The sequence below is a fragment of the Oryctolagus cuniculus genome, chromosome 15 (assembly GCF_051225735.1).
Source record: "Oryctolagus cuniculus isolate XC-2025 breed Fujian yellow rabbit chromosome 15, ASM5122573v1, whole genome shotgun sequence".
In the NCBI taxonomy this organism is placed as follows: domain Eukaryota; kingdom Metazoa; phylum Chordata; class Mammalia; order Lagomorpha; family Leporidae; genus Oryctolagus; species Oryctolagus cuniculus.
In genome coordinates, this window is record NC_142881.1 from 70,116,400 (window position 1) to 70,133,205 (window position 16,806).

Sequence of the window (16,806 nt, forward strand, 5' to 3'; positions counted from 1 at the left end):
AAGAGACTGTCCTTTCCTGTGTGTTCCTGGCCTCTCTGTCGATGATCCATTGACTGCTAAATGTCCAGGTTTATTTCTGGGCTGTTTTCTTCTGTTCCACTGTTTTATACCTCAACTGCAGGCTCCCTAACTTCTCTGCAGTTTTCGGACTCTCAGTGTAAAGACATAAAGGGCCTCTGAAAAGCAAGCTGTTTGCTAAAACAAAAACTTCACCTATCTGGAACACGACCTCTTAAACTCAAGGCTGTTAACACTGTGGCTGATCAAACATGTTTAGACTTGAGCTCTATTGAGTCATAGCATATTGAATGTAGGAAATACTGTTAGTTTATAAATCGGGCCTGTTAGTAAATTGTGAAGCAATTTGTTTTGTTTTGGTCCTTTTTTCTATTTTTCCGAAGTATGCACGCTCTGAAAATCTTTAGGGTGGGGAAGAAAACAATTTAGTCCATTTGCCTTCCAAGTCGATTCCAGTAAGATGCCTCTGATTTTTTTCTCAGACTCAAAGCTGTTTTTTTTTTTTTTATTTTTCTCATATCATTGCTAAGACTACAACATAAAGATGCCTCCATTTTTATTTTTTCCTTCACAGACATCAAAGCTCCTGGGCTGCAAGGGAGGGAGCGTCCCAAGGCCCAGAATCGGCCTCTTCCTGTGTGATGCTGTGTAAGTGACCTCCCCTCACTGTGAGGCTGTGGATGGGTCTATGACCTGAACAGCCAGCACCATCTGCTAAGACCCCACCATAGTAAAATCCCACATAAGATGGCATGATTTTATACTTCTGGCACTGAAAGAAAATGCCAGAACATTCTTCACTTGCTGCAGAGTTTCTATCAAATGCTGAATGAAATGAAAACAAGAGGAAGTCCTATAATTCAAACACGCTGGTGTCCACCCCAGTGCCTCAGTGTGTGTGCAAGAGTTAAGTGGGCCTCTGACCGGCGCCATGGCTCACTAGGCTAATCCTCTGCCTTGCGGCACCAGCACACCAGGTTCTAGTCTGGGTTGGGGTGCCGGATTCTGTCCCGGTTGCCCCTCTTCCAGGCCAGCTCTCTGCTGTGGCCAGGGAGTGCAGTGGAGGATGACCCAAGTGCTTGGGCCCTGCACCCCATGGGAGACCAGGATAAGTACCTGGCTCCTGCCATTGAATCAGCGCGATGCGCCGGCCACAGCACACCGGCCGCGGCGGCCATTGGAGGGTGAACCAACGGCAAAGGAAGACCTTTCTCTCTGTCTCTCTCTCTCTCACTGTCCACTCTGCCTGTCAAAAAAAAAAAAAAAAAGTGGGCCTCTATAAACCTAAGAGGGATATACCCCGAAACCACAGCATTCTGCATTTCTCTGTCAGTGAAAAACTGATATTTGAACCGTACAAACAGCCCCATAAAGTCTATTTGAGACAGAATCAAATATGTGATAATATATCAAAACTGAGAAACACAAAAAAGCACTTGGTTGAAGAGATAACTCACAGCATTTTATTTAAATTAATCCATTTCTTTCAATAACCTGATAGCACGGTCCCCAGCACCACCAATATTAGTCACTATTATTTCTCTTTGGAAAGGACTTCTTAAAAACTGGGTTTGATTTCCATGATGCTTAACTCCATGGTCAAAAATGGGGTTCCTTAGTGAAAAGCAACTCATAATCACAAGAGAACTAGAGAAAAACTTTAAGACAAATACCACCAGAAACAATTCATAGTCCATATTCTTTTTTCTTTAAAAGACAGAGCAAGCAAGACAGCAATCTTCCATCCACTGGTTCACTCTTCAAATAACCACAGTGGCTGGGGCGGGGCCAAGCTGAAGCCAGGCCCAGAACTTCTTTTGGGTCTCCCACGAGGCTGCAGGCCAAGGACTTGGGCCATCCACTGCTGCTTTCCCAGGCACATTATTAGCAGAGAGCTGGATCAGAAACGGAGCAGTTGGGTCTGGAACCAGTGCCCATGTGTGATGTGGAGGTTTAACGTGCTATGCAACAGGGTCGGTGGCCCCAGTCCATAATCTTTTATATTGTGGTTTCAATTGGAAGCTCTCTTTTGGGGGAGGTAGTTGTTTCTCATAAATGTCTGCTTAATACAAATAACTTGCCCCCTCCCCATATTATGGAAGGGGTATGAAGACTAGTCCAAAGAGAACAAGTAGCCATCCTCTAGGGAAGGAGGCCTAATGGCTCCTAATGGTGACAGAGTCATCCCACCAGTCAACAGTAGTAAGATATATCCACCAGAATGGAAGACACTAACTTGATGGATAAACCGTGAGCTAGACTCTTCAGAGCTGGAGGAAGACACTTGGAGTCTGGAGACAGTGATGGAGAACATGAAAGCATGAAAAAGAGACAGGTTTCCCACCGGGAGTCTCACCAAGCGGTGACACAGTCAGCCAAAGGTCTTGCGGCTGTCTTTTGAGAGGACAGTGTATGCAATGAGTCCTGTAGTTTTCACATAAAAATTGGAATGATAATGAACGAGTAGAAAGTGAAGTCAGCAATCAACACTGGTCAAACAACTCCGTGCACGGCAGGGGGACAGGTAAGGTGGGGGAAGTAGAGCTAAGCTGCACCCTGAGCTGGAGCAGCAATCAACCCCTGCGAGCCACAGGGCACCGTGTCCCAGGGTCCAGTGTAGGGAAAGAACACTTCGGTCAGCAGCAGGGAAGGCCACCAGCCCTGATTCTCAGCGTGCCTCTATGTGATCACTCAGTCTGCCCGTTCCAACTTCCTTATTTTTCTCTGTAATTTGAGAAACAGAAGTTTGAAAGGGTAAGATTCTACCTTAGAGGTGCCTAACAAATGTATAAGGAACTGATGTATTGTAGAAGTGTCCCTACATCTTGGTCCAGAAAGATGGAGAGAATTTAAGGGAAGGAGAGCTAACATGGTGGTAGTGCGGCCAAGATGTTTTAACAAGAAGGAAAGGAGCAAAGAAAAACCAACAAGCAAATCTAGCAAGCGTGTGTCTCAGCCCAGATGACAGCAGAGCCCACAGCGCCAGAGGCCCTTAAGAAGGTGGGGGGGAAGCCCTCTTCTGTGCTGAGTCCACAGAGCTGAAGGCTAAAATCTTTTCCTAGTTCCTTAATTTACTTGTAAACTTGTATTTACTTTTCCTATTTCCTTGTTAACTAACTGGTCTATTCAAGCTCAACCACAGCATATTATACGAAAAATGAGTAACTGCAGGGTCCTAGATAGCTTTGAGGGACACTTTTTACAAAATAGAAATATCATTGAGTGAAAATGGCAGTCCCCGTCACCCTGGAAAGGTGTCTGAATTAAGTAGAGGCAACTTCTGTATATTTGCTTTTAATTTTGTTTTTGGCGCTTTGGTCTGTAAGCAATCAAGATGGAAAGAGATGCTATCCCAAAGAAGAAAGTCTGTAGGAACCAGAGTAGCTGAGCCCGACCATTTGTGATTCCTTTATACCTAAAAAAAAAAAAAAAAAAAAAAAAAAAAAGTACAAAATATAAGCACCATAATTTTGATCTTATGGTTTCACAGGAAGCATTGTTTATTTATTTATTTATTTGACAGGCAGAGTGGACAGTGAGAGAGAGACAGAGAGAAAAGTCTTCCTTCCTCTGTTGGTTCACCCCCCAATGCCCGCTGCGGTGGGCGCACCACGCTGATCCAAAGCCAGGAGACAGGTGCTTCTCCCGGTCTCCCATGTGGGCGCAGGGCCCAAGCACTTGGGCCATCCTCCACTGCACTCCCGGGCCACAGCAGAGAGCTGGCCTGGAAGAGGAGCAACCAGGACAGAACCGGCGCTCAGACTGAGGCCAGAATCTGGGGCGCCGGCACCGCAGGCAGAGGATTAGCCCAGTGTGCTGCGGCGCTGGCCTTATTCTTTTTTAATTTTTATACTTTTTCTATACTTCCATCTGTCTACCACCTCCCCACCCTGGTTTTTTAACTTAAAGGGGCAATTTATTTTTTCTCTTCCTTGCTTCCTAATAAATGTATTTAGGATGGTACACTATTCCTTGGAACTAGTCTGGCTACTGTCCAGGTAGAGCAGGGTAGAGCATTATAACACGGTTTCTCATGAGATGACTGAAAGGAGATGGGCACTGGTATGGCTTCAGAGCAAGTGTCTGAAGATGTGAAGATTTGTACCAGATGTGAATCCCAGCTTGGCCACCCGCCAGCTGTGTCCTGGGCACATCACTAGTAGCTCTCAGAAACAGTATTCTCATGTGAAAAACAGTCATAGCAGTAGTATCTGTCCCACTTGGTTTATGAGATATATACACAAACTGCTTAGGAAAGAAACTGGAACATAGTGTTACTATACAGTCATTCAACTGTCTGAAAGCTCAACAGAAAATGATTCAGCTTAAGTGAACGGCTTGCTGCAGGCTCATGTGTATGTAATTAAGTCTCACTTGCATAAACCTTTTATTTAAAGCAAACTTTATATGCATATATACAAATGGTTTTTTTCTATCAATAAATTAAAGGATAAAGATTATACATTTTAATAATGCAAAAAATAGGGGTCAGTGCTGTGGCATAGTGGGTAAAGCTGCCGCCTGCAGAGCTGCTTTCCCATACGGGCACAGGTTTGAGTCCCGACTGCTCCACTTCAGATCCAGCTCTCTGCTGTGGCCTGGGAAAGCAGTAGAAGATGGCCCAACTCCTTGGACCTCTTTACCCATGTGGGAGACCCAGAAGAAGTTCCTGTCCTGGCTTTGGATAGCCCAGCTCCAGCTGTTGTGGCCAACTGGGGAGTGAATCAGCGGATGGAAGACTCTCTCTCTCTCTCTGCCTCTCTTTCTCTTTCTGTGTAACTCTGACTTTCAAATAAACTAATAAATCCAAAAAAATGCAAAAATATCTGATAAGTTTCAACATCCATTCTTCAAAGTTCTTAGCAGACTTAGATATACAGTCGAACATCCTCATTTTGACAGAGGAGATCTATAAAACTCTAGAATAAACATGATGCAAGGACACTGACAGCTTGGCGATCAGGAACCAGGCATCATGTCCACTTCTAGGCAACATGCACTGGAAGTATGAGTTAGTACAACAGGGAAGAAACACAAAGCAAAGGGACTGAACTGAGAAGAAAAAATAAAACTGTTTCTAGAGACACTTGAATGATGACTAGAAAACTGAAAATAATCTATAGATGAACTATTAGAATTAATAAATGAATTTTTAAGGTTGCTACGTATAAGGTCAATATATAAAACTGACTATATGCATATATGCTACCATCAAACAATGATAAAATGAAGGAAAAGTCACTTATAACAACATCTGAAAGTACAGGAAGCTGGATATTAACCAAATAAAGAATAGGAAAAACATCACAGAACTCTAAGGAAATGGAGACAAATCATTTTTCCTGGTTTAGAAGACTTAATAACGGAAATATGCCATTCTGCTACAAATTAATTCATATGGTCAATCTAATAAAAATGCCAACAGATAAATTTTTCATCTTTGAAGCACATGACAATGCATAAGGCTGTGCAAAGGCCCAGGAACAGGTAACTCTGAACAAGGTGAGAGGACGTGCTCCATCAGGTGTCAGTGATTACAAAGCTACTACTGTAAGATAATGTTATGCTGGCCCAAGGACAAAGAAGCAAACCAACAGAAAAGAACAGTGAGTTCAGAAACACAGACATATATGTGGCTATAAGCTACAGCACATTAATGAAGAGTGAAAGTCTCAAGAAGTGGCTTGGGGAAAACAGGGCATCCATATAGAAATATCAAGATAAAGTTGAATACTTGCCTCTCACAAAAAGTCAGTTCCAGGTAGATTAAAGACCTAAGACCCAGGGAGTAGACATTTAGCCCAGTGATAAAAGAATCTGCCTCCCACATCACAGTGCTGATTGCTCAAGCAGTAGGGTCCCTGCCTTGTGGGAGACCTGGATTGCAAAGGCAGACCTGGATTGCTTTCCTGGAGCCTAACTTTGGCCCTGGCCCAGCTCCAGCTACTGGAGATATCTGGAGCATGAGTGAGTGGAGTGGAGTTCTCTCTCTCAAATAAAACTAAACAATCATTAACAAAAGAAAAATGTTTTTTAAAGTTAAATATTCACTGCTAGTTTAACTAAATGAATTCTGGAATATACAACTAGAGGAATAGTATGCAAAATTTAAAACTATTCACCAAACTTTATAAAAAATTATTTTATTTGAAATAAAGGCAGAAAGGCTGAGAGGGAGAGAGAGAAAGAAACTGATTTCCTACCTGCTGGATCACTCTCAAATGCCACCAACAGCCAGGACTGGAGCAGGCTGAAGCCAGGAGCTGAGAACTCGGTCAGTATCTGGGTCTGTCACATGAGTGGTAGGGACCCATGGGCTTGAGGCATCATCTGAGGCCTCCGAGGGTGTGCATCAGCAGGAAATTGGAATTAAGACCACAGCCAGGATCTGATTCCTGGCACTTCGATATAGGATGGGGCTGTCCCATGTAGCATCATTAAAAAAAAAAAAAGTATTTATTTGAAAGTCAGAGTTACACAGAGAGAGGAGAGGCAGAGAGGTCTTCCATCCAATGGATCACTCCTCAATTGGCTGCAACGGCCGGAGCTGCACCGATCCAAGGCAGGAGCCAGGAACTTCCTCCGGGTCTCCCTCACAGCTGCAGGGACCCAAGGACTTGGGCCATCTTCCACTGCTTTCCCAGGCCCGAGCAGAGAGCTGGATGGGAAGTGGAGGAGCCAGGACTCCAACCAGCACCCATATGAGACGCCAGCATTGCAGGTCTCGGAGGCTTTACCTGCTACACCACAGTGTCCTCCCTCAAGTAGCATCTTAACTGCAGGGCCAAGTGCCTGCCTTCAAGGTTATTTTAAAAACATGGCAGGGAAAAAAAAAAAAAAAAAAACATGGCGGGGCCGGTGCTGTGCCCCGCTGCTCCACTTCCCATCCAGGTCTCTGCTATGGCTGGGAAAGCAGAAGAAGATGGCCCAAGTGCTTGGGCCCGCACCGCATGGGAGACCCGGAAGAAGCTCCTGGTTCCTTTTTTTTTTTGGATCAGTGCAGTACTGGCCATTGCAGCCAACTGGGGAGTGAACCAGAGGATGGAAAACCCCCCTCTCTCTCTGTGTGTCTGCTTCTTTCTGTGCAACTCTTTCATATAAATACAATAAATCTTTAAAATGAAATACAAAAAAAAAATAAAAACATGGCAAAGTGCTTAAGTGTATGATTATGGCAGATATAAAGTCAAACATATAGTCCAATCTTATCTCTGGTTAAAAGAAATTCAGAAAGGTATGTATTTTTAAAACATGGGATTTAAGAGACTATATTATAGCCTGATTGTGTCCTTGAGCTTCTGCTTAGGGACTGGCACATGGAGGGTGCTTAGTAAATGTTAGTTTCCTGCCACCTCCAAGGTCATTTCTGTATCTACATACAGCGCAAAGTACTCTTTCCTACAGGATGATGACTGGATTAAAAGTTTACAGGTATGGATTAAAACAAAAGGGAACTCAACAAAATATTACAAGTAGTTATTCCTGGGCAGTAGGATTTGGGAAGCTCCAAATTTATACCATGTCTTCATGTATTCTTGCATTCAAATTTATTTACTCTTTCATTGATCTCACAAATCAAAAGGAGTATTAATTCTGATTTAAAGTGAGCTATGGCACATTCTAACACGTGAGATCCTTAAAGGACCGGTTTTAGGAACACAGTAAGAGAGACGCAACCTCCCTGGGCTTGTTCCCCTTCTCCCTTCAAAGAAGTGTACAACACAACACAGTCTTTTGGTTTTCATTAGAGGCTCCAAATGCCAGTCACAAGAGCTGTCAAGCTGTGGGGCTGGGCCAAACACATGTCCTCAGCTAAGACCTCAGGGAGGCCCAAGAGGCCACTGGGAAGGAGTCTCAGAACACTTGGGCTTTCCTACCACAGTCTCAAGCCCAGAGAACAGTTTCAACAAAGCCACCTGGAAATCCCCTTGCACTCTGGCAAAGGGCGACTGTGTCACTCCAAAGCGTAGAGATGGGTTCAGCCTGCCCAGTGGGAGAACAAAGGAACAGGACTTCACGGAGGACCCCACTAGCAGACGGTCCCGGAGGGGAGAACAAATTGTCCAAAAGTACAAAGAATCTTTTTCAGTACTCTCACATAGTAGTCACCTACAGTAGCATCTGCTGAGTAGGGTCTGTTTGGGGGCTTTTAACTTGCATTTAGCTCCAGAATTACCTGCAGACCTTTAAGAAAGAACAGACTTGTAGGTCTGAAGCAAGACCTGCCAGATCAATTTTTCTGGTGGAAACCAGACATGTACAGTGAAACAGCTCCTCAGGTGGTTCACTGTGGCATCAAGATAGGAGATTACTGGCCTAGGAAAGTAACTCGGCTCTTTCACACACTAGGAGGCAGACTCCTAATCTTTTGTTCTAGGTGCTGCTGTACAGACAATTAAAAAAAGTGTAAAAAAAAAAAAAAACAACAAAATAACAGTCAGCCTAATGCACTAACGGAGTAAATAATAACTAACACAAACTAAATGGACTCACTCACCGAACATTTACTGAGTATTCCTGCGTCAGGCCCAGTATCAGGCATGGGTACTCCACACTACCTCAGAGTGCTCTCAGCCTAGGCGTGCATGAATTATTTAAATGTGGTGGCTCAGCTTCTACCAGATACCGCGAGAAAGGTGACCAGGACCTAAATAATGACTTACTTGCACAGCACCATGGCATACAAGGACTCTGCCACGTGAATCATCCAGGCAAACCAATACCTGAAACAACAACAACAAAGAGGTTAAGTTGCCCTTGGCACACCAGCATCCTACATTCAGGTGTATGATTCGAGTCTCGGTAACTCTGTCTCTGATTCAGCTTCTGGCCAATGCACACCCTGACAGACAGCAGGTGATGGCTCAAGTACTTGGATTCTTGCCATCACGTGGGAGACCTGAATGGAGTTTCTGGCTCTGCCTTTGGCCTAGTCCAACTCTGGCTGTTGTGGGCATCAGGGGGAGCGAAATCAGTGTATGGAAAATTTCTCTGTACCAAAGAAAAAGAAAATTTTTATAAGGATTTATTTATTTATTTGAAAGGCAGGGTTACAGAGAGGCAGAGGCTGAGAGAGAAAGAGCGAGGTAGAAGCCTTCCATGTGCTGGTTCACTCTCCAGATACCTACAATAGCTGAAACTGGGCCAATCACAAGCCAGGAGCCAGGAGCTTCTTCCAGATCCCTCACATGGGTGTAGGGGCCCAACCCTTGGCCATCTTCTGCTGCTTTCCCAGGCCATAGAAGAGTGCTGGATTGGAAGTACAGCAGCCGGGACTCGAACCGGCATCCATAAGGGATGCCGACACTGCAGGTGGCGGCTTTACCTGCTAATGCCGGCCCCAAACCTATTTCTACAAGTCAGTCTAGTTTAAGGGGGGGGATTGTCAGATGATAAAATCTAACAGAAATCTGGAAAGATTCCTAAACGTGAACTAGCGCCATTCTTCAATACCTAAAGGCAACTGCAGGCCTTCAAGGTCTCCAGCGAGACCAGCGTGTCGTTTCTGCAACTCTCCTTACCCGTTGTGCAGGAGGGTGTGATGACGGTCCACCAGGTACTGAGTGAAAGAGCCCAGGAGCCCAAGGCTCTCATAAGGGATGCTCTGCGGCCAGAGGACAACCCACTGAAAGAGAATCAGAGGCACAAAGAAACCATTAGGGCACCTGAAGACCGGCAGGTAGGAAAGAACACCAATTCTACCAAACTAACTACTGGGGAAACAGGGTCTGAAGGAGGGCACCTGAATCTCCATCCTCTATTTCTAAAAAGCAGCTCCAATGGACGTATGCCACAAAGAAACGAGGTGATGATCAGGCTCCGTGCACTGGCGGAACGGATCCGATTTTTCATGAATTCCACCCCAAACGTTATTTCCTAGACTTGTAGGAGTCTGCGTGCTTTGGCCAGCTTCTGTCCTGCAAACGGTGGCTTGGGCTCAATCTCGCAGTTAGAATCATGCTCTTCCACTCTTGCACACCACGCAGACACACTCGGAAAATCAGACTCGCGAAGGTTTAACAGCAACTCCTCGTTCATGTAAGGTTTTTGTGGTGACCTTACCAACTCCTCCTCAGGCTCTGTTACAAGCCTTTCTGTGAATCACTGTCAACCCCTCCAAAGTTTAGTGCTCCACTTAGATCTGCACCAAAGGCAACACTACTTCTCCCAGGATGCTGTTTAAAGTCAATATTCCAATAAAGTACAACATATCACTGCGGCCTCCTAACCACGCGGTGGAGAGGGGCTGGCATCTGCCAGTTCCACTAAATTCCAACTCGAATCTTCAGTTTCCCAGCTTGTGTGTTCCAACAGGGTCGCGGGATCCTGGCACAGAAAGGGCACTCGGGAAAACTAGAGTCCCACGCCTCCATCCTGCACACGGCGAAAGGAGGGCGGAGGTGGTCAGAGCGACGCCGCTGTGGAAATGACACCCGTCCAGGTTCCAGGATCTCCCGGGAAAGATCCAAACTAGCTTCGCCTTCCTCCTACATGATACCGGTTTACCCCAACCTGTTTCCGGGCGTCTTTCCCGTTCGTTATCCTGGAAGTGAGACGAAAGTCACTCCTCCCCGCAGTAGAGCTGTCCTCCTGCTGTCACACCGGTTCTTGCTCACCAGTGAAATCCTAGCCATCCCTTGGCTTTATCCGCCGTTTTCCAAGCAACTCCCCCTGCTTCAAACACTCTAAACCTTCTAAAACCCGGCTTAGCGTCTGCTGGCGTTCGTAACCTAGGCAACCGCGCGGTGCGCATGCGCACCGACGCCGTTCCCACGGCGCCCCTCACGCTACGACAGCCCGGAGGGCCAAAACACAGGCGCCCGCGTCCGCGCCCCGCCCCTCACCGCAAAGTATCCCAGCCCCAGCCCCGTGACCAGCGAGGGCAACGGGCTGGCCGTCCGGAAGTAGGCGGTAGCATCCCTTGCGGCCTTCGAGTTCGCCAGCACCATCGTGAAAGACCCAGGCGCTCAGTCCGCAGGTGGGGAGTCGTGCCCGCCCCCACCTGAGGAAAGTAGGCCAACCGGTTTCGCAGGGCCTCGAACACCTGCCAAAAGCCTTGGCAGCCGACTGCGCCTGCGCCTCCTTCCGGGTTCTGTCTTCCCTCCCCGCTGGGAGGCGAGAGAGCGGGAACTGCGCCTGCGCGGCCCCTCCTCCAAGTGGAGGCGGAGGCCTGGGTGACAGGAGCGCTCCCTCCAGGCGGTTGTCCCAACTCGGTTGCCCCTACCGTGTAGTAGCCAAAGGAGAGCATGATGACCGCGAACCAGAACACACTGCCCCTCTGGAAGTAGGCCGCGTTGCCTGCCGCCATCGCCATCGCCATCGCCATCGCTGCACCTCCTTTCTGGGCGGCGCGGGCGGCTCTGCTCCCAGTGCAGTGGATGCAGGGCCAGCAGGGGCGGGCCTGGGCGGCTGCTCCGCCCAACCCGCGAGGAGGGAGGAGGGCCCCGGGCTTGCCAAGCAAGGGGGTGGCCCGACCAGCCCTGTCTTGGCCTGGTCATTATCTGTAGGGGACACCCTTTCCAAGCGTCGCTCTCTGTAACGCTGTCTTTCCAATACATACATGTTTTTTAAAGAAAGATAAATAGGGGCCGGCGCTGGGTGCAGTGGAATAGGCCACCACCTGTGGCCCTGGCATCCACATATTATAGGCATCCCTGAACTATGACCAGTTGACCATGACGGATGTTTTTGATTGCTGTCAATTTTGATTTGGCAGTATGTTAAAAATTTTCATTCTATGTTCATCAGAGATATTTGTCTGTAGTTTTTTGTTGTTGTGTTCTTGTCTGGCTTGAGTATCAGGGTAAGGCTGGCCTCCAGCAACGAGTTTAATTTTATGTAAGGTATACAAATTTCATGTATTTCATATATACAGATTTAGGAGCATGGTGATCCTTCCCACCCACGCTCCCATCCTTCTTCCTCCTCCCTCTCCTAGTCCCAATCTTAATTTTTTTTTGACAGGCAGAGTGGACAGAGAGAAAGAGAGAAAGGTCTTCCTTTACCGTTGGTTCACCCTCCAATGGCCGCCATAGGTGGCGCGCTGCGGCTGGCGCACCGCGCTGATCGATGGCAGGAGCCAGGTACTTCTCCTGGTCTCCCATGGGGTGCAGGGCCCAAGCACTTGGGCCATCTTCCACTGCACTCCCTGGCCACAGCAGAGAGCTGGCCTGGAAGAGGGGGAACTGGGACAGAATCCGGTGCCCTGACTGGGACTAGAACCCGGTGTGCCGGCGCACAAGGTGGAGGATTAGCCTAGTGAGCCACGGCGCCAGCCATCCAATCTTAATTTTTACAAAGATTTATTTTCAGTTTACTTTATACTCATTATCCCTACAGTAAGTAAAGAGTTCAACAAACTGTAGAGACAAGGGCTGTAAACCATCATTGCATCTGAGTGTCAATTTCACTTAAATAGATTACCTTTTAGGTACACTTAGTTACCATAGGCAGAGTGACAGAGATGGGAGGCAGGAGAGAGAGAGACAGAGACAACCATTCCATGTTCTGGTGTATTCCCCAAATGCTCACAACAGCTGGGATGGGGCCAGCACCAGGCTGAAGCCAAAGTCAGGAATACTCCATCTGAGTTTCCCGTGTGGAGAAGAGGAACCCAAGTACTTGGACAGAGGTGTGGTCAGGTAGGGGCATGAGGTCACTCAGTGTGGGGTGGAGGTCTGATCTTCCAGCTCACAAATCTGATCAATTTTTATTTATTTATTTATTTGAAAGTCAGAGTTACACAGAGACAAGAGAGGCAGAGAGAGAGAGAGAGAGAGAGAGAGAGAGAGAGAGGGAGAGAGAGATTGCTTCCATTGCCGGTTTCACTCCTTAATTGGCCACAATGGCCATAGCTGTGCTGATCTGAAGCCAGAAGCCAGAATCTCCCCCAACACCCAACACCCCACCCCCAGTCTCATCGGGTCCAGGGACCCAAGGACTCGCTCCATCCTCCACTGTCTTCCAAGGCCATAGTAGAGAGCTGGATCGGAAGTGGAGTAGCCAGTTCTGAAACTGGCGCCCATATGTGATACTGGCGCTCCAGGCCAGGTCCTTAGCCTACTGTGCCACAGCGCTGGCCCCAGGAGGTGGTATTGAGATGTGGGTGGGACCAGGGCGGTTTCTTGCCCAAGGGTGTAAAGCTCAAATCATTGTGATGACTGATGATGATGATGCTCAGTAGGTTTCCTGCAGGAATTGGGTATGGAGGACATTCGTTCATAACTGCTTCATGGTTAGGTGAGAGGCGGCACAGAGTAAAAAAGTAATGTTGGCTGTTGTTCTTACTATTGTTGCAGTCTAGTGGATTAAGCATTGAGATGTCTGAGAAAGGGTCAAGCAGGTAGCTAAAGTTCGGTTTGGGAAAATGCACATTCATTGCTGGCGCCACGGCTCACTAGGCTAATCCTCTGCCTGTGGCGCTGGTACTCCAGGTTCTAGTCCGGTTGGAGCGCCAGATTCTGTCCCAGTTGCTCCTCTTCCAGTCCAGCTCTCTGCTGTGGCCTGAGTAGAGAGTGGAGGATGGCCAGGAGAAGCGCCTGGCTCCTGGCTTTGGATCGGCGCAGTGCTCTGGCTGTAGTGGCCTTTATAGGGTGAACCAACGGAAGGAAGACCTTTCTCTGTGTCCCTCTCTCACTGTCTAACTCTGCTTGTCAAAAAAAAAAAAAAAAAAAAAAAAGAAAGAAAGAGAAAAAGATAAAGAAACTGCAATCTCATTAAGTGGGCATTTGACAGAAAATCATTAGGAAAACTCAGTGTGCTGGAAGTCAGTTTGATGAATCACCAGTTTACAGTTTACCAGATTCACCAAACTGATGGGCTGTGGCTTTAACATGTCAGGTCATGGAAAAAAAAAATGCTACATTAAAAGAAAAAAAGATTTATTAGGGCCAGTGTTGTTCACTAGGTTAAGCTGCTGCTTGCGATACTAGCATCCCATACGGGCATCCATTTGTTTCCCAGTGGTGCCACTTATTGTTAAAGATGTATTTATTTATTTGAAAGGCAGAGAGGCAGAGGCAGAGAGGGAGAGAAAGAGAGGTCTTCCATCTGCTGGTCCTCTCCCCAGATAGCCACAACGGCTGGAACTCCGCTTCTGATCCAGCTCCCTGCTAATGTGCTTGGGAAAGCAGCAGAGGGTGATCCAGTTGCTTGGGACCCTGTGTTGTACCTGAGTGAGTGTAATCAAAGGAGCACCACACATTGATAAAATTTGATCGTCCTTTATTGCCGGCGGTGGAGAGTGGGCTCATGCCCAAAAGAACTCTCGACCCTGAAGCCCAAAGCAACAGGGTTTATAAAGGCAAAAACTGCAAAATTGGGATGGGAATACATGGTTGCTAGGATCGGGGGGAATACATGGTTATGGGGGTCAAGCTGACCTAAAACCGATGCGAAACGAGTATCAATTATAATCTTGACAATGCCAGTTGCAATCTTAACAATTTCAATTATAATCTTGACATTAATCCAGGTATTGGTTTTAATCATATGTAGGGCATAGACAAATTACATTTTTATCATTAACCCAGGTGCAGCCTATCCACTTCCAAGCTTGAGCGATCATGCTAGGGGTTTTCTATGCTCTGCCTAGTGTGATGTAGTGGACTGCTATTGTTCAACTGTTTTAGACCATAGTTTCAGAGCAGAGCCTCACGGTGTGTGTGTGTGTGGGGGGCACCTTCATAGAATGGAGTCTCAGGTTCCCCAAAATGGAATCCCTACTGTCAAGGTGTTACTTCACCTGCACCCACATGGGATACCTGGATGAAGCTCCTGGCTTCTGCCTGGCCCAGGCTTGGCTGTTGCAGCCTTTTAGGAATAAACCAGCAGATGGAAGATCTGTCTTTCCCTCTCTCTATGTAAGTCTACCTTTCAAATAATAATAAAGATTTATTTATTTATTTATTTGAAGGCAGAGTTACAGAGACGAAGCGGGGGGAAGGGAGAGATATGGAGGTCGAGATCTTTCATCTACCAGTGCATGCCCCAAATGGGCACAATGGCCAGAGCTGAGCCAGGCTGAAGCAGGAGCTTCTTCTAGTATCCTAAGTGGGTGCAGAGGCCCAAAGCCTTGGGCCTTCTTGCACTGCTTTTCCAGGCACATTAATAGGGAGCTGAATCAGAAGTGGAGCAGCCAGGAATCAAATTGATGTCCATGTGGGATGCTGGCATTGCAGACAGCAGCAGCCTAACCCACTGCACCCAACTCTGGCCCTGAAAATGCTACATTTTGAACAGGTAAACCACGAACTGAACATAGGTTTGGACTTTAAGTTAAACTGTTGACATCACAGAAACAATGGGGGAAATGAATATATAAGTCATTGATCCCAAAAGTGAAAAAAATTCCAAACTTCTGGGAAATAATAATAATAATAAAAAGTCCAGAGAAAAGACATTTAGGAAACACAAGTCCACTCTGTAGAGCACCAGAATCTCAAGTTCATTTGTTACCGCACTTTGTTTTATTCTTTTTTAAACCGATGACCTTTATCAAAATTGCCATGCTGATAACTTGATTGTGGTCAAAGCATTTTCTTCCAGCATCACTGGGAACTCTTCCTGTAGCACTTGAAACAGGTGTCAGGCTGGCAGGACAGAGTTTTTCAGTTCTCAGACATGTACAAGCCTGGTGGGAGCTCACAGTTGGCCAGTGGTGATTCTCCAAGGCCAAGCTGAACGGGAGTGGGAGCCAGGTCATAGAGCTGCCAGGAGTTCCCCCAAGTTCTGGCTTTTCCTTGTAGGTGATAATTGGGAGGCATGTGTTTCTAAAGTTCACCTGAATACTGATTTCAAGGACTATATTTGTGCTGGTCATACCTACACTGCAGGGCTCAATACACAGGATTGGGTGTGTGTTGGTGTCCTAGGCAGGCATATAGGATAAGCTGTGGCTTAGCAGGTTATCGCCCTAGCCTGAATCACTGGCAACCCATATGGGTGCCAGTTTGAGAACTGGCTGCTCCACTTCTGATCCAGCTCTCTGCTGTGGGCTGGGAAAGCAGTGGAGGATGGCCCAAGTCCTTGGGCCCTGCATGCATGTGGGAGACCTGTAGGAAGCTCCTGGCTCCTGGCTTTGGATCTGCGCAGTTCCGGCCATTGCAGCCATCTGAGCAGGGAACCAACAGAGGCAAGATCTCTTTCTCTCTCTCTCTCTGGCTTTCAAATAAATAAATAACATTTTAAAGGTTTTATTTATTTATTTGAGAGATAGAGTTACAGAGAGAGAGAGGGAGAGACAGAGAGAAAAGTCTTCCATCTGCTGGTTTCCTCCCCAAATGGCTGAAACAGTAAGAGCTGGGCCAATCCAAACCCTGGAGCCTGGAGCTTCTTCCTGGTCTCCCATGCGGGTGCTGGGGCCCAAGCACTTGGGTCATCTTCCACTGCTTTCCCAGGCCACAGCACAGAGCCAGATCTGAAGAGAAGCAGCTGGGACTGGAACTGGGATGCTGGTGATGCAGGTAGAGGCTCAGCCTACTATGCCCCAGCAACGCCTGTAAATCTTAACAAAGCAAGGTCAATGCACTACTCAGTGAACATCCCCCGAAGTCAAGGTCCACAGGAAAAATATGAAAACTCTCCTGAGTTGTTCAGGTAGAAAAAGAGAGATTGTCCAATAAAGGTTGATGATTTAGAAGGTGAACCCTAAGATTGGGCAGTGTGGGAGCTGGTATGTTGACCTTTGCCAGTGATGTCTAAATAATGGCATGAGAATAGAAGTGACTGCCTGGAGTTGGGGAGAGCATAAAAGCAAGTGAATTCACCTGGTCAAAATATTCTTTGAAA

The 16,806-nt window shown here is 47.0% G+C and overlaps 2 protein-coding genes across 12 annotated transcripts in view; one reads left to right on the forward strand and one right to left on the reverse strand.

Annotated features, from left to right (window-relative positions):
• The window catches only part of LOC149122043 (cytoplasmic polyadenylated homeobox-like protein 2), a 70,043-nt gene that overhangs the window by 42,370 nt on the left and 10,867 nt on the right, over positions 1-16,806 (forward strand). The gene's annotated exons all lie outside the window — the stretch shown is intronic.
• Positions 1,459-11,445, reverse strand: LOC127486992 (transmembrane protein 254). Of its 11 annotated transcripts, XM_089313578.1 has the most exons (5): positions 10,863-11,143; positions 9,540-9,643; positions 8,682-8,741; positions 3,311-3,433; positions 1,459-1,913 (listed from the first exon to the last, which is right to left on the reverse strand). In XM_089313578.1, exons 1-4 carry the CDS (start codon positions 10,965-10,967, stop codon positions 3,313-3,315), a joined length of 390 nt encoding a protein of 129 aa, XP_089169704.1. In that variant the 5' UTR covers positions 10,968-11,143; the 3' UTR covers positions 1,459-1,913; positions 3,311-3,312. The 11 variants fall into 11 exon arrangements, with proteins under 11 accessions (XP_089169704.1, XP_069914045.1, XP_069914044.1 ...); XM_070057944.2 differs by lacking the exons at positions 3,311-3,433; positions 10,863-11,143 and adding an exon at positions 11,243-11,444 and having other exon boundaries at positions 1,459-2,742; XM_070057943.2 differs by lacking the exon at positions 10,863-11,143 and adding an exon at positions 11,243-11,443 and having other exon boundaries at positions 1,459-3,433.

Coding starts and splice junctions, on each gene's coding strand:
- LOC127486992 (XM_089313576.1), bottom strand. CDS start 10,967: ATGGTGCTGGCGAACTCGAAGGCCGCAAGGGATGCTACCGCCTACTTC. Junction 9,644..10,862: donor TGGGGCTGGGATACTTTGCG/GTGAGGGGCGGG, acceptor ATTCTCTTTCAG/TGGGTTGTCCTCTGGCCGCA. Junction 8,742..9,539: donor CACACCCTCCTGCACAACGG/GTAAGGAGAGTT, acceptor TTGTTGTTTCAG/GTATTGGTTTGCCTGGATGA.